Source organism: Dendrobates tinctorius, unplaced genomic scaffold, assembly GCF_039654945.1.
Source record: "Dendrobates tinctorius isolate UK_male_01 unplaced genomic scaffold, ASM3965494v1 ptg000325l, whole genome shotgun sequence".
Taxonomy (NCBI): domain Eukaryota; kingdom Metazoa; phylum Chordata; class Amphibia; order Anura; family Dendrobatidae; genus Dendrobates; species Dendrobates tinctorius.
This window is the reverse complement of record NW_027361992.1, coordinates 126,687-148,115: the sequence shown is the minus strand read 5'-3', so window position 1 is coordinate 148,115 and position 21,429 is coordinate 126,687. Positions and strand designations below refer to the sequence as shown.

General features: G+C 44.0%; 1 protein-coding gene across 3 annotated transcripts in view; it reads right to left on the bottom strand.

Moving 5' to 3' along the window:
• The window catches only part of LOC141074138 (constitutive coactivator of peroxisome proliferator-activated receptor gamma-like), a 237,761-nt gene that overhangs the window by 151,302 nt on the left and 65,030 nt on the right, over positions 1-21,429 (bottom strand). For 2 of the 3 annotated variants that reach the window (XM_073561674.1, XM_073561673.1), the window contains exon 6: positions 2,957-3,049. The exons of the other annotated variant lie outside the window; for it this stretch is intronic. In XM_073561674.1, coding sequence (XP_073417775.1) covers positions 2,957-3,049 — 93 coding nt within the window. The remainder of the gene's footprint in view (positions 1-2,956; positions 3,050-21,429) is intronic. 3 annotated transcript variants of the gene reach the window in all.

The following is a 21,429-nucleotide window of genomic DNA, read 5'->3' as shown; positions in this document are numbered from 1 at the left end:
AATGCCCTGAGTACATGAGGTAAGCAACATAGTGAATCAGAAGCATTAGATTTAATTTCTAATTGGAGGTGTTTGTTAATATTATTATTATTACACCTACTATATATTGGAATAGGATCTTGAAGATGGGAATACCCTTTTGCAGCAGAATATTTTCATCTGCCTTTAACTCTTCCCTCCTCCTCTTTCGATGGAAGTTTATAAGCACTAACTTCATCTCCTATCTCAGTAATGGAAATGTCTGTCTTCACTGAATTCAGATCTTACCCAAGAACTGACAGTCCAGGAGATAATAAGGATTCTCTGACATATTACATAATTACTTATTTTCAGGTGTACTATTGATTTATGTAATAAAAATTAAACCGACGGTTACTCTTCACATCTCCCTCTTATAGGATGGGATAACATTATAATACAAAAGACATGTGTTCTATCATTAAACAGATGTATACACACACATATCTAACCTGCACACCAACTAGAGAGTAGAGGAAATTACACTTTTGTTGTTTTATGGGAACAATTAGTGTAGGTGTCAACAGGCAGTGGATATGGACACATAAAGATATAGCCTGTCAAACCACAAGACACAAAACTACCAGAAGGTAAGAAGGTATGACACTGTGCAAACTCCAGGAACAATGCACTGAAGTCAGTGAGCTTAAGAGGTTGGCTCAGGGGCCAGTAGGGCCAGTCTTTTGTGTCAGGCACTTATCTGTATACAGAGGTGTGGGCACTCACCATTTACATCTCAATGACTTTTCAGCTAAATGTATATGGTGTGTGCACAATAGGGCATGTATAGTCAATGAGCTCTCCAGACATCTGATGCCCTTGTATTGTCACAATAAGCTGCATTACCAACACCTTTCATATTCACACATATTGCTTAAGGCCCTTTTACATTTAGCGATGCACCAGCGATCCGACCAGCGATCCCACCCGGCCAGGATCGCTGGTGCATCGCTAAATGATCGCTAGTGAGCTTTCATACAGAAAGATCTCACAGCGATGCAGCAGCGACGCAGCGCACGATACTTACCATTCACACACGGCGATCCTGCGTCCTCCCGCCCGCGTCCAGCGTCGCTCGTCGTCACAGCAGGAAGTCTCAGCAGGAAGCGCCCGACGAGAAATGGAGCCGGACATTCTCGCGCGATCAGCGATGGACAGCGGGGGAGCCGGTCGTTGGTAAGTATCACACATAGCGATATCGCTAGTAATATCGCTATAACGTCACAAAACCAGTGACGTTTTAGCGATATTGCTAGCGATATCGCTTAGTGTACAACCCCCTTAACACTCAAAAGAAGCCCTCATTGAATCATTTGGAATTTACAAAACTTCAATAAGAGTTTTTCTACAGTGGTGTTGGTTGCCACCATACCAAACACTTACCACATTCACAGACAAAGGATGATTTTCAGAAGGCCACATGGAAGTCAGCCAGAGACAGTGTATCCTAGAAGCTCCCTAGTGTCCATTATCACTACACCTGGAAACATGAGGTCACTGGCCTGCTTCATACTGAGTGTGCGAATACTTTCCATCACCATTTTGGCCAAAGTGTTCTTCTTACATGTCACAGATATATGGTTAGCTTTCGTGATGTATGTCTGTCTGGCAAACACTCACTGACAGTACGGACAGCACCACAAGCCACAAGGCCACTGATTAGAGATTTCTGTTAGTGGACATCTGGAAGAGCAATCTACACCAGATCAGTGGCAATTTGCACAGACTGTCAGATGACAAAGTGTTCACGCCTCTGTATATCTTTTAGGCTTTATACAATTAAAGTTGCATTACACTGCATGATTATCCCGAATGAGCATTCTCAGGAACTCAGGTTTCTTCAAAATTGTTCCATGTAAAAACAAGTCGCTGATTACAAGAGGAAAGATAGAAACGCTGGTGTGAACTGGTCAGAACTAATGACCTTTTGGTTTGCTTAAAAAATCAGTTTCTCAGCACACACACTGGTCCGTATAAAACAATGGCAGCCCATGCACACTGTGCGACTTATTTCTGACCGTTCTGTGAGTAATAAATGTGGTCTGTGTCTAAACAGGCTACTAACTGACTGGCAATCAGCAAAGACGTTTTCCATCAGGTGGTTTAGTGCTACAAGTCGGGTTGTGTAAACACTTAAAGGTTGTCCACTACTCGGACTTCCCCTTCCCAAATCCCATGAATCCCACTGTAAAATATTGACAGCTATACTCACCTCAGGTGTCGACGCCATGCCAGCAGTGACAGCACTGGCTCTCCTGGGGCATTGTTGTGTCGAAAACTGATTGGCCACAGGGTTCACAAGACACAATGCCTCAGAAGGCCCGGAAGAGACAGTGTTGACATCAGAGGGGAGTACAGCTGTTATTAGTTTACTTGGGGGAACCTAGGGATTGAGAAGGGGTTGTCCAAATCATGGAAATTCCCTTAAAGGGTGCTTGCACTACAGCTTAATCAAATCAGGACTCCAACTAAAGTAGGAACAGTGTATTCTCACTTCTCTAATGGCATTGATCCAGTGATGTCTGCACCACTGTTCCTGGAGAGCGATGTGACTTGTGACTCGTACAGACTCCAGGCAATGAGCGGCCGATCTGTGGCTTCAGCTCCACATAGTCCAGCTGGGTGGACGTCCGCTCTCATTAAATACTAGAGGCTACAGCTGATGAGCGGCCGCTCGTTGGGTGCAGCACCTGTATGAGACACTACGCCTTCACTGGAACAGCGCTGCCGCAGGAGGGGAGTAGACACTGTTCTGTATTTATATCTAGTCCTGAATTAACATGGAAAAGACATGGAAGATCATGGCACTGGTCTATGAAGAAAATATGATCATTGTGAAGGCTGGAGATGTCTAAATGCCACAAAGCGCCCTGTGTCGCAGCAAAGTTCAACATGAGGTTATAATAAATACTATCTAGGGTTTATGTTGTGTCTATACCTGCAGGCTACAGAGCTGTGATGCAGATGTCCCTGGAAGGCACAAGGCTTGGGCTAGAAATGCTTCCACATCTGTTAGAGTCAGACTCTCCACCTGATGATGAGAAGAGACAAAAAAACACTGCTGTGAGCCAAAGCCAAGGAAAAGAAACCCGCCATTGTTGTGTGGGCACCAGACAGAAGCCCTCCAGCATAGCGAATTCATAGCTGCAGGGGAAGGCACTTGAGATATCACTAAAGGTTACCTTCATGAATGGAGATAAGCCGAGGCCTGTCCACACCCAACTACACTCTGTCTGTGACAATCCACTGTAATGGATTCAATCAAGAATCCGGCAGGTTTCACTTTAACTCTTAAAGGACCTGAGCATTTGTTTTAATGTTTAGCTTTTATTTTTTTCTCCCCTTGCTCCAAGAACTATAACTTTTATATTTTTACATCTAAATATTTTTTTTTTGTGAGTTGCAGTTTTGATTGACAACATTAATTTTACCATATAATGTAGTGAAAAATGAGAAAAAAAACTGTGTGGTGAAATGCTGAAAAAAATGCAATTCCATCATTGTTCTCTGGATTTTCTTTTTACGGGTACATTGTGCGCTAAAATTAACATGGCATTATGATTCTTCAGGTAAGTACAATTTTGGCGATAACAAACATTTAGGTTTTTTATTGGTTAAAAAAGTCTTGAACCTTGTAATAAAAATGTTCTTTGTGTCCCCATTTTCTGAGACCTTTATAGGGACTGTGTCACGCTCGAACTGTGGACAGCATGATAATAGGGGACAAGCTGAGCAGAATGATACATAGTTTTCTTAGAAAAGATTCAGAATAACTTGTATCGCATGCAGTGAAACCTGTGGGGCTTGTATGACTGCCATCTCTGCATGCACAGTCACCGAGAAGACTGTCCATCACTGAGTAGGACCGCCCACTGGACTCATATACATAGATACTTACCTAAAATGGTCCGTCATCCACTTCCATCCAGACGGCCTTGAATCCCACAATCCACCGCACCGCACTGGAAGTACGCCGACCACCATATTGGAATACCCAAGTGATGGGTATTCCAATATGGCACACGCTGGTGGTACCAGGCCCTTGCGCAGTACCACCAGCAGGTCACCGCTGGGACACCCACGCCGGACCCTCCCCCGCTGCCGCCACTGGACCCGCCGCCGAACCCCCGCCAGGACCCGCCATCGGAACGCCGCTAGGACCCGCCGCCTGACTACACGCGCCGGATCCCACCGCTGCCTGCCCACCCACCTCCGTGCGGTCACAGCCGGCAGGAAAGATGGGGGTTTGCGTCCTGTGCTGGAGAAGCGGTGCGGGTGTCCTCTGGTGGTGCAGCACCCCATCTCCAGCACAGGCCGCAAACCACCATCTTTCCTGCCGGCTGTGACTGCACGTAGGTGGGTGGGCCGCCACCCCCAGAGCGACAGAGCTGCACCCATCGTGATGTCACTGCTACATCTAGTATACATAGAAGCACCAGAAATATCAAGGAAAAAGATGATGGCTTTACTGAGACTTTAGAAACAAAACTGGTTATTGATCTGATTGGCTCATCCTGCTGTATAACTTTCTGCCAGCAGATCAGATGCCCTTTTTAACATGACAGATTCCTTTTCATTTACGCTTTCATTTTCCTGTCCATGGGGCAGATGAGGAGTAATTTTTCTTTACACTCTGAGCTGTAGTTTTCACGGATACCATTTTAGGGTACATATGACATTTTGATTACATTTTACTGTCTATTTGTAAGTAATTGCGGCTACCTAAATATAGCAATTCTGGCATTTCATTATTTTTTCAGTCTGACACATGGTTTAAAAAATGCTTACATTTTGATAGAGTGGACTTTTCCCAACACAACAATACCACATCTGTTTATTTTTTTCATATTTTATTTTTTATATTTTTTTTAATTTATACTTTATTTTTTAGTCTTCTGTATGGAATATAAACCTGTTATATTTGATTGTGTGAACTTTACACTGCTGTATCAGAGTAGGCAGTGTAATTGCAGTTCTCTTATAAAGGCCAGACACTGGCAGAGCTTCACATGAGGATGGAGATGGCAGCCGGGGCTTTCATCAGGCCTCAGCAGCCATGATAACCTGGCAGCTCCACGTGAACCATACGATGTAAGTTTAAATTAAATGGAAGCATTTAAAGAGACCAGAGCGGATGAATACAGAACTTAATCTCTTGTTAACAAGGACAAAAGAAATGTATATCAAATGGAAAGAGGGGGACATATCTAAAGAAAAATATAATGGTGTTTGCAGTGAATGCAGGGCAAGAGTTAGAAGAGCTAAAGCCAGTAATGAGTTAAGGCTTGCAAGGGAGACCAAAAGCAGCAAAAGGATTTTGGGGTATGTCAAAAGCAAAAGAAAAGTCAAAGCTACTATAGGAATTTTACAGGATGAAAAGGGTGAAGTGGTCAAAAATGATGTTGAGAAGATCGAACTTTTAAATTCCTATTTTGCATCTGTGTTCTCTAAGAAAGCAATTGTAACATCAACTGATCTTCACGGTGACACTGAAGGAATAAAAGAATCCACTCTATCCAAAAACAGAGAGATGGTGAGGGAACGGTTAGCTAATTTAAATCTCCTGGTCCAGATGAATTACATCCTAGGGTACTGAAAGAGCTAGCAAAGGAAACTGCAGAACCACTAGCCAGAATCTTTAAAAAAATCCTTGAAAACAGGAAAAGTCCCAGAAGACTGGCCAAGGGCAAATGTTGTCCCTACCTTCAAAAAGGAAAGAAGACAGAGCAAGGAAATTGCAGGCCAATGAACTTTACTTCTATATCAGGAAAGATATTTGAACAAATTATTAAACAGCATGTATGTAAGTACACAAGTATGTAAGAATACAGTAACTAACCAGAGCCAGCATGGGTTGTAGCAAACAAGTCATGCCAGAATATTTCCTTCTATGATGGAATCACCGATTGGGTGGATCAGGGAAATGCGGTAGATATAGTATATCTCATCTTCAGCAAAGTATTTGATAAAGTATCTCATACTATCCTTATTGAAAAAATAACCAAGTATGTGATTGAGAAGGCTACAGTTAGATGAATTCATAACTGGCTCAGTGATCATACTTAAAAGAGTGGTAATAAATGGTTGCACATCCTATTGGAAAAAATGTTCAGGTGGGGTACCACAAGGCCCTGTCCTGACCCCAGTGTTGTTTAATATTTTTATAAATGATATAGATAAGGGAACTTAAGGTAAAGGGAACTGAAGGTAAACTAATAATCAAATTTGCAGACAATGAAAATCTAAAAGGGATAGCTAACACTAGAGAAGACAGAGAAAGGATGAGGTAAGGATCTAAATAAGCTTGAACAATGGGCAGCGACTAATAGAATGGCATTTAACAGGGGGAAATGCAAGATTCTACATCTGGGCAAGAAAAACAAAAATTACATCTATAAAATGGGAGGAATAGTACTAAGCAACAGGACATGTGAAAAAGACTTGGGTATACTAATAGATCACAGACTGCACATGAGTCAACAGTGTGATGCAGCAGCAAAAAAAGGCAAGCACAGTTCTAGGATGTATTAAGAGAAGCAGAGTCTAGATCAGGTGAAGTAATTATCCCCCCCCCTACTCCTCCTTGGTCATGCCTCATCTGGAATACTGTGACCAGTTCTGGGCAACACATTTTAAAAAAAGACATTGAAAAACTGGAGCAAATTCAGAGAAGAGCTAGTAGGATGGTAGGCGGACTGCAAAGTATGTCCTACGGGGAACAGTTAAAGGATCTGGAAATGTTTAACTTGCAAAAAAGGCTAAAAGGACACTTAATAGCTGTCTACAAATATCTGAAGGGATGCCACAGTGAAGACGGAATCATCATTATTCTCATTTGCACACGGAAACAAGAGAAGCAATGGAATGAAACTGAAGAGGAGGAAGATACAGATCAGATATTAGAATAAAAAATGACAGTGAGGGTGATCAATGAGTGGAACAAGCTACCACAAGAGGTGTTGAGTTCTCCTTCAATGGAGTTCTACAAACAGAGGCTGGACAGTCGTCTGTCTGAGATGGTTTAGTGGATCCTGCATTGAGCAGGGGATTGGACACAATGACCCTTGAAGTACTTTCCAACTCTAACATTCTATGATTCTATGATTTGAAGCCGTTATGAAAGCAGTTATGAATAGGCTAAACTCATATGCAACAGTAGTCTGCAATTTATGAATTCCACTTTTGCTACACATGGAAAAAAATGAGGTACTTTGTCATTTTTTATCAAAAATATGTAATCTAAATTTACATTTTTATCATTTTATCAATATTTTGTAAGGCAACCTTTTGGGTTTCAACACTGCCTGAATCCTTCTGGACATGATCTCAATTAGATTCAAGCATGTCTCAACCAAAATATGATCCCAGGTTTCTTCCCAAAGTTGGTGCATATCAGTCGAATCACTTGAGTATGTACTGTATACATTTTTTCTTGAACTCTACCCACAAGTGTTCGATTGGGTTGAGTTCTGGAGACAGTGGGGGCCAATCCAGCACCTCTATTTCATTGTCTTTGACCCATTTCTTTGCCAACCTCAACGTATGCTTCGAGTCGTTGTCCTGCTGAAATATGATGTCATCCTTCTCATACCCATAGTACTAAAGTGTAAAAAGTATCTCGTCCTGTAGGATACTCACATATAGCTCAGCATTGAGACCACCATCAAACATGGCCAAGAATCCAAAGCCTTTGGCTGTGAAACAACCCTATATCATCAACTTCCTTCACTGAACTTGACAGTTCCTTCAGTTTCTTGATATGTTAGCCCCTTTTTCACTTGTTTCTTCCAAACCCTTTTGCACCCTTCAGAGCCTAGTTCACTGACTTGTCTGATCGCTCCAAAACACCGATTTCCAATCTTCTAAAAACAAACACTTCTTATGATATTGAAGTCGAGGTTTCTTCACCTTTTTTGAGCCACCATTTCTGACTTGTGTATGGTGCGCCGAGCAGTGCTTGCATGGACATCTGTGATCTCACTATTAAGAATAAGAACCACCTCCACTGCCATGTTTGTCGTGCAAGAACTGATAGACCTTGTGATGAGCCGACTTTTCGACTCCAATATTTTGCCAGGATGTCCACCTCTTGACTTCTGAATGGATGGACAGACTTCATTTCGTATTCTTCCAGCTGTCCTGGTACTCACATGATGCAGTTTGCCTATTTTCTTGGCCAAGAGACCGCTACTGGTGAACTGGATGATGCCGTTTCTCTTTTCTTGGGAAATCTTCTTCATGGCTGCTCCTCGATATGAACCAGTGACTTTTTGTTTTGAAATCAAACTAATAACACACTGAGTTATTAGGGAATGTGAGAACAAGTTTTATTTTGTAGTATACAGGAAGCTTTTTCCATCACCAGGAGCAAAACAGTAACAATGAAGTGACATGACAAGAATCTGTCTGGGTATTATGTTTGACACCAATCTCTCCTTCACATCCCTTATACAATCTCTTGCCGCTTACACCTAAAGAACATCTCTAGAATCCGCCCTTTTCTCACCATGGAAACAACAAAAACCCTCACTGTCGCCTTGATCCACTCCCGCCTGGACTACTGCAACGCTCTATTAATCGGCCACCCCGTTACTTGACTTTCCCCTCTCCAGTCCATAGTTAAGGCTGCAGTCAGGGTCATCCATCTGGCTAATTGGTACTTGGGCGCGTCCGCTCTTCGCCAATCGTTACATTGGCTGCACATTCATTATAGGATCCAATTCAAAGTACTTGTTCTCACCCACAAAGGTCTCCATAGTGCGGCACCCCTTTACATCTCTCTCATTTCTGTCTATCAGCCTAACCGACCTCTGCGCTCTGCAAACGACGTTAGACTAAGCTCTGTACTAATCTGTACCTCCCACTCTCGACTCCAAGACTTCTCCCACGCAGCGCCAATCCTCTGGCATGCTCTACCCCAAGAAAGTAGGACTATACACAAATTGCATAGCTTTAGGTGCTCCCTCAAAACACATTTGTTGAGAGCGGCCTATTACGGTCACTAATCAGTCATTTTATGTGTAAGTGTGTGTGTGTAGCCCATTCACCATCTCCATCTATCCCCTCACTCCCTCAAGATGGCTGGACCATCATTGTAAATACACACCTGTACTTTGTATCTCCCCCACCTCATTGTAGATTGTTAGCTCTCACGAACAGAGTTGGCTAATTTTGCTTTAATTATTGTATTGTTAACGTTGTTACTAATGACTTGTGTTTTGAAACTGTTAAACTGTAAAGCGCAGCGGAATATGTTGGTGCTATATAAATAAATATTATTATCTGCATAACTAATCATATGCTAAATAGTTGGAAGTCACATTTATGTAAGAGATAGCCAAGATTGTCTATAAAATGATGACAGTCTCATGCTTGAAGCAACAGTGGATGGTGAGATATTAAAGTCAAATGTTCAAACATTGTTACCGTTTTATTCGTCAGTGTGTCACTAAGGCTAAGTTCACACTTGCATACCGGGGCTCAGCGGACAGTTGCGTACTTCCTCCCTATAGCTCCACCCACTTCCGCACTTCTTCCATTTAGGTCCGCCTACTTCTGCATGTGTCCTGCGTACCTATCTTTAACATCTTTACTTTCCCGTACGGTCGGTGGCCGTGTCAAAACAACGCATCCGCATACATCCACATGTCTCACGTACCCAATGTTAAAGATGGGTACGCAGGACGCATGCAGAAGTAGATGGACCTAAACGGAAGAAGTGTGGAAGTGGGCAGAGCTTTAAGGAAGACATACGCAGCCATCCGCAGAGCTCCAGTACACAAGTGTGAAGTTAACATTACTGGGCTTCTTGTATCAGTTTTGATAAAATACCTATTTTATCTGCTGCGGATCTAGCAGTTCTCTGAATGTTCAGCTATATATAACCCCTCCCACACCACTGATTGGAAGCTTTCTGTGTCAAATGTTAATAGGCAAAAAGCAGCCAAGCAGTGGTGGGGTGGGATAATACAGAGCTCATGACTATGGAGGACTACCTGGCAGCAAGTTTACTAGTCTTCTAATGATAATCTCCTACTGATAAAATTGTGATTTGATCAAAACTACAGCAAGCAGCATAGTGACACCGCTGGAATCAGGATCTCTGTTGTTACATTATGCTGCTCACAGATCTATACATGTATAGTGCATGTAGCCAAGAGGTTAAAGATCTATAACATTCAGGAAAACCTCATGAAGTAAGTAAAGACCCAATATAACCATTTATTAAAAAATACTATAAGATAAATGCATACGTATATGTCAGGCAGATTGCTTGGTGAGGGACTGACGTTATACACTGTGGTAATGAGACTGAAAGAAAAACCTGAATTCAGTGACTTAGGCTGGTTTCACAATTCCATTTTGGCGCGCAGCATATGATCTGCACAGGTCCGCATGCATCATGTGTACTGATCTTTATTATGGTGTACGCAGGAATACGCAGGAACATGCGTTTGCATGCGGATGTGTTGTTTCGCGGTGTGCGGCGGTGCGCAGTGAACGCAACATGTTGCATTGCGGTGTAAAAAATCTGTCAAATATGCGCAGGCATGCGGATAAGTGGGTCAAAACAACGCATTACTGTCTATAGGAACGCCTTGGAAAGCAAGGAAATGCGTACGCATGCATTCGAAAAGCATGCGTACTTCAGACTGAACATGTCCAGAAAGTTGTTTTCAGCCACACCTCCAACAAGCTTCAGCACAGCATCAGTGGCAGAATCCGCCAGCACCTTTCCCAACATCACAAGGGCTTGGATACCAATCTACTCACCAAGTGACCTATCCACCACCACAACCACCGCTGGCCATTAGCACTGTTCCAACAGTATCCAAGCTACACCATGCAGCCAAGTGCAGCAGTCCAGACTTCCACTTCCACCACGCAGCCGAGTGCAGCAGCCCAGCCTTCCACTTCCACCACGCAGCCGAGTGCAGTAGCCCAGCCCTCCACTTCCACCACGCAGCCGAGTGCAGTAGCCCAGCCCTCCACTTCCACCAAGCAGCAGAGTTAAGCACCCCAGGAACAGGAAAAAAACAGAGGGACCAGCACAACGAAGGCCAGGAAAAGAAAAGTAGCAACGAAACATAATCACCTCTGAATGTGTCTCTGTTTCCAAGTCTCTCCCCACCCTCCCTTGGTTCTATCCCATCCAATGTGTCAATCCCTTCCAACTTGTATCCACCTCCTAATGTGTCCTCTGCCAATGTTTCTGACCCAATCCTCCAATTGACTGCCACTTCCCCTGTAACAATTTCCCCAACCACTCCTAGTCTACCTTCACAGCCCGACACCCCCCAGGTCTACAATGTAACTCCCTCCCACAGATCCCAAAAGTAAAGCTTTTTTTTTTTTTTTTTTTTTTTTGTTATTTGTCAAATTTCCTCTTGGTGTTATGTTTGTTAATAAAAAATATTTTAGCTCACAATATCTGCTACCCTGTGTTTTCTTTAAACATGTGTGTATTGTTGAGTGAAGAATTAACAGGTGTTACAGTAAAGGTGTTTATTATTAAAGTTACAGTCAAGTTGTTAGTATTAACGTCAGCAAACATTACAGGTACATTTTACTTAGCGGCTTAAACCATTTTGTCTTGCCATGCCACATGTCCAATATCAGAAACAAAGTAGGCAGCACATTTATCTCTCATTTGTGCAACTTCCACTGTAGTCCTCAGAGGCTGATCTTGGTAATCCTGCAATGTGGTATGAACACGTTTGTCAAGTTCTAATTGTTATCGCTCTTTTGCAAGGATGTAATTGTGCAGAACACCACACGCTTTTACAACCTCAAGAATTGTCTCAATTTTTAGATTGATGGCTGTTCCCAAAATGCACCTTTTAGAGACCAGCAATCCAAAGGCACACTCCACAGTTCTTCGTGCCCTTGTCAGTCGGTAGGTGTAAATCCTTTTGGTGTGATTCAAGTCCCTACTTGAGTACGGTTTTATCAGGTTGGCACACATTTGTAACACCTCATCCTCAACCACAACAAATGGCATTGGCGGCCTTCAGTGTTCGGAAGAGGTCGTGGCTGTGGAAAATTGAAATCATTACTATACAAACATTGGCCCATGTCAGAGCTTTTGAAAGTCTGTGAGTCATTTCCTCGTCCAAACGAGCCAACGTCCACAGCGACAAATCGACAGTCAGCATCTGCAATCGCCATGAGAACAATGGAAAAGTATTTTTTGTAATTGAAATACTCGGATCCGCTTCCAGCCGGTTTCATAATCCGAATGTGTTTGCCGTCCACAGCCCCCAAGCAGTTTGGAAAATTACAAATTTCCTGGAATTTTGCAGCATTTTCCAGCCAGAGTTCAGTTGTGGGTTGGGGGAGGAATTCTTCATGCAGAATGTCACAAAGCACGGCAGGTGTCTTCAACAATTCCAGAAAGCGTGGACACTCCAATCCAGAATTGAAAATGTAGAGATGATAAGGTCTCTCCGGTAGCCAGGAATCTGCCGAACAGAAAATAGAAAAAAAAAAAAATTAAGTACATGGCTTTCAGAACAATAATAATAACAACGGCATGTGTTTGTTTTTCAAAATTACGTACCTCAGGGTCAGGAATTGCTCGACGTAGCTGTGTGTCCTGCCCAGTGATGGATCCTCAGACACGATGCAGCAAGTCATTGAAGCTCTGTTCCAACATTCTTGTGTACTCGAAAAACTTCTGTGTTTTCACGCAGCTCAGTGTACAAAGAGTGGTAGGCTCCACGGCCCTCTTGGACTTCAAAGATGGGGTCTTGCCAATAGCGATGACGACATCTTCTCCGTCTTTCTCTTCTTCTTTCTCTTTTACAAGCAAAAGCAATGGCAAGAGCCAATTTCAATGACAAATCAAGATGAAGAAGGAAGCTCTCCACGCTAAGATCCATCTTGCAGCTGGATACAGCAGCAAAAGACGAGGATTTCCTCAGTGCAGTGTGTCTATATGTGTAGAAAATCCCATGAGACACGCCTATTGGGTGTCTGGTGTCAAGGAAACTACAGGAAAAGAATTGGAAACATCGATGAAGGAATTGAGGGTAAACTGATTAAATTTGCTGATGACACAAAGCTAGGAGGGATAGCTAATACTAGAGAAGAGAGAGAGAGGATTCAAAAAGATTTAAATAAACTGGAGAAGTGGGCAGCAACTAACAGAATGGTTTTTAACAGGGAGAAATGCAAAGTACTACATCTGGGCAATAAAAATGAAAAAAGCATATATAGAATGGGAGGAATAGGGCTAAGTGACAGCACATGTGAAAAAGACTTGGGTATACTAATAGATAACAGACTGAATATGAGTCAACAGTGTGATGCAGCAGCAAAAAAGGCAAATGCAATTCTAGGATGTATTAACAGAAGCATACAGTCTAGATCACGTGAAGTCATTATTTCCCTCTACTCCTCTTTGGTCAGACCTCATCTGGAATATTGTGTCCAGTTTTGGGCACCACATTTTAAAAAAGACATCAACAAACTGGAGCAAGTTCAGAAAAGAGCGACCAGAATGGTGACCGGTCTGCAAACCCTGTCTTATGAGGAAAGGTTGCAGGATTTGGGAATGTTTAGTTTGCAAAAGAGAAGACTGAGAGGAGACTTAATAGCTGTCTACAAATATCTAAAGGGCTGTCACATTGTAGAAGGATCAACTTTATTCTCATTTGCACAAGGAAAGACTAGAAGCAATGGGATGAAACTGAATTGGAGGAGACACAGATTAGATATTAGAAAAAACTTTTTGACAGTTAGAGTGATCAATGAGTGGAACAGGCTGCCACGAGAAGTGGTGAGTTCTCCTTCAATGGAAGTCTTCAAACAGAGGCTGGACAGACATCTGACTGGGATGATTTAGCGAATCCTGCTTTGAGCAGGGGGTTGGACCAGATGGCCCAGGAGGTCCCTTCCAACTCTACGATTCTATGATTCTATGATCGCATGCGCAGAAACAACGCAAACGCATGCCAAAACGCATGCAAACGCATGCACACACAGCGTTTTTTTTACCGTCATGCGTAAGATGATGCGAATAAAAAACGATGCTTAAACATGCGTTTTACATGCATTTTTGCATGCATTTGCGGATGATACGCTGCGGACTCAAACGCTAATGTGAACCTAGCCTAAGACATGTCTCCCAATACTTGACCCCTTATAGAATATTAATATATATATATAATATATATATATATATATATATATATATATACACAGTGCCTACAAGTAGTATTCAACCCCCTGCAGATTTAGCAGGTTTACACATTCGGAATTAACTTGGCATTGTGACATTTGGACTGTAGATCAGCCTGGAAGTGTGAAATGCACTGCAGCAAAAAAGAATGTTATTTCTTTGTTTAATTTTTTTTTAAATTGTGAAAAGTTTATTCAGATGGTCATTTATTATTCAACCCCTCAAACCACCAGAATTCTGTTTGGTTCCCCTAAAGTATTAAGAAGTATTTCAGGCACAAAGAACAATGAACTTCACATGTTTGCATTAATTATCTCTTTTTCCAGCCCTTTCTGACTATTTAAGACCCTCCCCAAACTTGTGAACAGCACTCATACATGGTCAACATGGGAAAGACAAAGGAGCATTCCAAGGCCATCAGAGACAAGATCGTGGAGGGTCACAAGGCTGGCAAGGGGTACAAAACCCTTTCCAAGGAGTTGGGCCTACCTGTCTCCACTGTTGGGAGCATCATCCAGAAGTGGAAGGCTTATGGAACTACAGTTAGCCTTCCACGGCCTGGACAGCCTTTGAAAGTTTCCTCCCGTGCCGAGGCCAGGCTTGTCCGAAGAGTCAAGGCTAACCCAAGGACAACAAGGAAGGAGCTCCGGGAAGATCTCATGGCAGTTGGGACATTGGTTTCAGTCAATACCATAAGTAACGTACTCCACCGCACTGGTCTCCGTTCCAGACGAGCCCGTAAGGTACCTTTACTTTCAAAGCGTCATGTCAAGGCTCGTCTACAGTTTGCTCATGATCACTTGGAGGACTCTGAGACAGACTGGTTCAAGGTTCTCTGGTCTGATGAGACCAAGATCGAGATCTTTGGTGCCAACCACACACGTGACGTTTGGAGACTGGATGGCACTGCATATGACCCCAAGAATACCATCCCTACAGTCAAGCATGGTGGAGGCAGCATCATGCTGTGGGGCTGTTTCTCAGCCAAGGGGGATTGGCCATCTGGTCCGCATCCATGGGAAGATGGATAGCACGGCCTACCTGGAGATTTTGGCCAAGAACCTCCGCTCCTCCATCAAGGATCTTAAGATGGGTCGTCATTTCATCTTCCAACAAGACAACGACCCAAAGCACACAGCCAAGAAAACCAAGGCCTGGTTCAAGAGGCAAAAAATCAAGGTGTTGGAGTGGCCTAGTCAGTCTCCTGACCTTAACCCAATTGAAAACTTGTGGAAGGAGCTCAAGATTAAAGTCCACATGAGACACCCAAAGAACCTAGATAACTTGGAGAAGATCTGCATGGAGGAGTGGGCCAAGATAACTCCAGAGACCTGTGCCGGCCTGATCAGGTCTTATAAAAGACGATTATTAGCTGTAATTGCAAACAAGGGTTATTCCACAAAATATTAAACCTAGGGGTTGAATAATAATTGACCCACACTTGTATGTTTAAAATTTATTAAAATTTAACTGAGCAACATAACTTTTTGGTTTGTAAGATTTATGCATCTGTTAATAAATCCTGCTCTTGTGTGAAGTTTGAAGGTTCTAACTTATTTGCATCTTATCAAACATGCTAAATCTGCAGGGGGTTGAATACTACTTGTAGGCACTGTATATATATATATATATATATATATATATATATATATATATATATACACACACACACACACACACATACACACACATACATATATACACACACACACACATATATATATATACACTAGATGGTGGCCCGATTCTAACGCATCTGGTATTCTAGTATATGCAGTTTATTTCTGAAGATTTAATAATAATGCAATAATGCACCCCCCAATCATGATATGTATGGTTCTCTCACCCCCAATCCTGATATGCGTGCTACCCCTCAACCCCCTATCCTGGTATGCATGGTCCCCTGACCCCCCAATCCTGGAATGCATAGTCCTCTCACCCCCCAATCCTGGTATGCATGGCCCTCTCACCTCTCTTTCCTGGTACGCATGGTACTCTTACCCCCTTTCGGGGTATGCATGGTCCCCTCACCCCCAATCCTGGTATGCATGGTCCTCTCACCCCCCATTCCTGGTATGCATGGTCCCTCACCCCCCTATCCTGGTATGCATGGTCCCCTCACCCCCTTTCCTGATATGCATGGTACCCTCACCCCCCAATCCTGGTATGCATGGTCCTCTTACCCTCCTTTTGGGGTATGCATGGTCCCCTCACCCCCCAGTCCTGGTATGCATGGTCCTCTCACCCCCCAATCCTGGTGTGCATGGTCAACTCACCCCCCTATCCTGGTATGCATGGTCAACTCACCCCCCTTTCTTGGTATGCATGGCCCTCTCACACCCCAATCCTGGTATGTATGCTCACCGTCACCCCCCTTTCTTGATATGCATGGTCCCCTCACCCCCCAAACCTGGTATGCATGGTCCTCTTACCCCCCTTTTGGGGGTATGCATGGTCCCCTCACCCCCCCAGTCCTGGTATGCATGGTCCTCTCACCCCCCAATCCTGGTATGAATGGTCCCCTCACCCCCAATCCTGGTATGCATGGTCCCCTCACCCCCCAATCCTGGTATGCATGGTCCCCTCACCCCCCAATCCTGGTATGCATGGTCCCCTCACCCCCTATCCTGGTATGCATGGTCCCCTCACCCCCTATCCTGGTATGCATGGTCCCCTCACCCACCAATCCTGGTATGCATGGTTCCCTCACCCCCCTTTCCTGGTATGCATGGTCCCCTCACCCCCCCTTTCCTGGTATGCATGGTCCCCTCACCTCCCTTTCCTGGTATGCATGGTCCCCTCACCCCCCTTTCCTGGTATGCACGGTCCCCTCACCCCCCTTTCCGTGTAGCCGCGACCAATCAGCGTCGTGGCCCTCTGTCCGCGACCAATCAGCGTCGTGGCCCTCTGTCCGCAACCAATCAGCAAAGCGGCCCTATAGCCGTGACCAAGTGACGTCGGCCTTCTTTCTCGCTCTCGCGAGAGTGACGTCATCAGCAGTCTAAGCCGCAAAACATTACTGGGAACCAGGGCTGTGGAGTCGGAGTCGTGGAGTCGGAGTCGGAGTCAGAGTTAGTTTTGGTTGGAGTCGGAGGCGGAGTCGGTAGAAATGTACCGACTCCAGCTTTAAAAAAAATGTATTGATATTTCATAATTGAACTTTCATATGAATTTTATAAATGTTACTCAAATATATATGTTCTATCAAACTATGAACAACAGTGATAAGCAGTTCTGCTGGAGATAGAGACATTTCTTACTTCTTGTGTGTCACTGTTCTCCACTGCCCTTATCTAATCTTATACTTGGTTAACCTCATGCTGCCCCAACCCCCCTACTTACAATGTATGAAACTGAAAGTGAAAATGTGTTGCAAATTCTTAGTAGTAAAGCTCCTCCTCTAGACTAGATCATACTAGGTGTGCGTCTTCCAAGCATCTCACAGCTGCCTGCTACTCAGAAGAGGAAGACTGTAAGAAGTATTATCCTTTCAACAAACTTTGCATCAGTTAACTGTGAGTACATGAGGAATAATAACAGTATTACTGACCACTATATCAGTTGTACGACCTGGCAATAATTTTGTGCAATTGTTTTTAGGAAAAACAATTGTCATTTGGATTGTGAATGCAGAATTAAAAACCTGAGAATGTCAAAGAAGCATCACATTAAATCAGCTGTATTTGAACATTTCACCATCACTCAAGATAGAAAACATTATGTCTGTCAGTGTATGACAAATGATCCAGACGAAAACAAATGCAGTGAAGCCAAGATGAGTGCATATTCAGGCAAAGATAAAAATGCTCCTACCAGAGCTTCTAATCTAAAGAGACATTTACAGCGCTTTCATCCAGAAGTACTGAAAGCAGTGGATGAGAAAGACTGCATCCAAACCAATGAACCAGTGCCCAGCTCTTCCAGCCAAACAAAGGAGCAGAGAACTTTGCAGCCATCAGTTGCAAGATATTTTGTCAGTGACAAAGATACTGTGACAATGACAGTAGATACATTTAAAAAACAGATCATAGAGCTTCTTGTAAAGGATAGTGTGCCTATTTCATTATTTTCACGATCAGCTTTTATGTGTCTGAATGGGGAAATGGCCCGCAAGCTTGGTGTTTCTCTGGAGAGAGAGAGTATTAGAAAATTAGTAATCGAAGAAGCTTTTAAACAAAAGGAAGAACTTAAAAAAACTCTCAAGGGACGCTTTCTGTTTCTTAAAATGGATGCCTGCACACATCACAGAGTGAACTATTTTGCCATCAATGTCCGATTTGTTTGTGACAAAAATGAAATACCGTATTTTTCTCTTTATAAGACGCACTTTTGTTCCCCCAAATTTTGGGGGAAAGTAGGGGGTGCGTCTTATAATCCGAATATACGGGGGAGGGGGTGTATATATATATATATGTACTGCAGGGTCCAGGGGAGGTGGGGGCAGCTTTGGAGCGGTGCTGTGAGCTGGTAAAAGCTGCCGAAGGGAGCCTTTGATCTCCTGCTCCCGCTCATATAATATGCACTGCCGCTGTCCATCACCATGGTGCTGAAACCGCACCACGGTGACTGGCTGGGGGAGCGGTGCATATTATAGCTGCCTGCGCCCTCCTTTGATCGCACATGATCCCCTGTGTTAGATATCGCCCCCATGCTGCTGCCCATAGTAAAATAAAAAACTCTTTCCTTACCTCCTCCAGCGCTGATCTCCCGGTGTCTCTGCTGCTGCTGTCATCAGCACTCTGCTGTGCTGATCACATGACCGGCTCTGAGAACCAGGAAGTGGAGGAGGAGCTCAACCACACTGAGGGAGACACGAGGAGGGACAGCGCTGAGAAGGTAAGGAAAGAGTTTATTTTACTAAAAGCAGCAGCATGGAGGCGATATCTAACACAGGGTGATGTGTGCCAGCCACAGGGGGGCCAGTGTGCCAGCCACAGGGGGGCCAGTGTGCCAGCCACAGGGTGATGTGTGCCAGCCACAGGGGGCCAGTGTGCCAGCCACAGGGTGATGTGTGCCAGCCACAGGGGCCAGTGTGCCAGCCACAGGGTGATGTGTGCCAGCCACAGGGGCCAGTGTGCCAGCCACAGGGTGATGTGTGCCAGCCACAGGGTGATGTGTGCCAGCCACAGGGGGGCCAGTGTGCCAGCCACAGGGTGATGTGTGCCAGCCACAGGGGGGCCAGTGTGCCAGCCACAGGGTGATGTGTGCCAGCCACAGGGGGGCCAATGTGCCAGCCACAGGGGGGCCAGTGTGCCAGCCACAGGGTGATGTGTGCCAGCCACAGGGGGGCCAGTGTGCCAGCCACAGGGTGATGTGTGCCAGCCACTGGGGGCCGTGTGCCAGCCACAGGGTGATGTGTGCCAGCCACAGGGGGGCCAGTGTGCCAGCCACAGGGGGGCCAGTGTGCCAGCCACAGGGTGATGTGTGCCAGCCACAGGGGGCCAGTGTGCCAGCCACAGGGTGATGTGTGCCAGCCACAGGGGCCAGTGTGCCAGCCACAGGGTGATGTGTGCCAGCCACAGGGGGCCCGTGTGCCAGCACAAGGGGGCTATATTCAATATAAGGTGGCCATATCCAGATTAAGGGGGCTAATTTTAGGGTGGGGGGGCTATGAGGGACATATACCCTATATGATTTGTTAGACGGACACTGGCATTATAAGACGGACCCCATTTATTAAAAAATTCTCTATTCCTTCACCACATTTGGGGGTGCGTCTTATAATCAGGTGCGTCTTATAAAGCGAAAAATACGGTAGTTACCAAGACATTGGCAGTAAAAGACACAAAAGCTCATCACACCAGTGAGTTTCTCCAGGTCTTGGTGGAAAAGGTTCTGCAAGACTATGAACTTAAAAAAGAGCAAGTTCTTTCTGTCATAACTGACAATGCTTCAAATATGATAAGTACTATTAAGCTAATGAATGAGAGTAATGATGGTGACCAGCAGCTAGAAGAACATTCTGGGTCCACAGACACAGAAATGCTTGAAATAGAGGAACACAGTATTGTAACTGAGGAGCAAACTGAAGTTGCTTCAGATGAACAGCAACATGATAGTTTAGATGATCTTGTTGAAACTGTGTCAATATGTTCTTTCATTCATCACATGCGCTGTGTTGTGCATACGCTACAGCTGGCTATAAGAGACAGTCTGCAAGAAGGACATGCTGCTGCACTGATTGGCAAGGTGAGAAAATTGGCTACTGTTGCCAGAACCCCTAAAGTTGACTCAATTTTGAAGAGACGTGCTGGAAAAGGGGCAATTATTGATCAAGCCACACGATGGTGCAGTACTTACTTAATGATTCAGCGCTTGGTTGAACTGAAAACCTTTCTTGTAGACATGGCTAACCCTCAACTGACGCTAAATGAAAGTCAGTGGAATCAGGTGACTGAGCTGGAAAAATTGCTAGAGCATCCATTTACAGTGACTAAAAAATTACAAGCAGAGGACTTAACTCCAGATATTTTCTTAAAGGAGTGGAAGAACCTGATGTTTCGCCTGTCCCAAAGAGGAGGGTTAATTGCAAGTGGCATTGCTACATCAATGAAACGGAGAGAGGAGCTACTATTACGAAATAACATTCTTTTGGCAGCTGTTTATGTAGACTCAATGCATCGGATTCTTCTAGATGATCAACAGCTAAGTAAAGGAAAAGAAGCTCTGTTTGAAACAGCAGTAAGGATGAAAGGGTTGCAGAACAGTCAGGAGGAACAAGAAGAATTTGGTCGTCCTGCCACATCTTCACCCTCATCATCAACTGATGAAGAATTTAATTTTGAAAAATATTTGGATCACAAGGACCGTGCAAAGCGTTCCCGCATAGAAGAGTCATCCCCATCAAGGAACACAGCCAGTACATTTCAGCAGAATTTTTCATGTGCACTAAAAGAAATTGAGAAATTTGACCGTTCATCAAAAATAACAGTGCAACAAGCGATTCCTCTGTATCCTGACATTGTCAGAGATGTTGCCCGAGTGGTTACTGCTTTGCCACCAACACAAGTTAGTGTAGAGAGGTTGTTCTCTGCTCTCAAAATAATTAGATCAGATTTGAGGGCATCCGTGAAGGAGGATCTGACAGAGGCAATACTTTTTCTGAGGACAAGTTTATAGATTTCTTCTTATTAACTGCATAAAAGTGTTTATTGCATATTTACTTACAGTTTAGAAAAGTTTATAAAAGTTATTTGCTATATTCTAATTGTATTCTAATAAATGTAGTT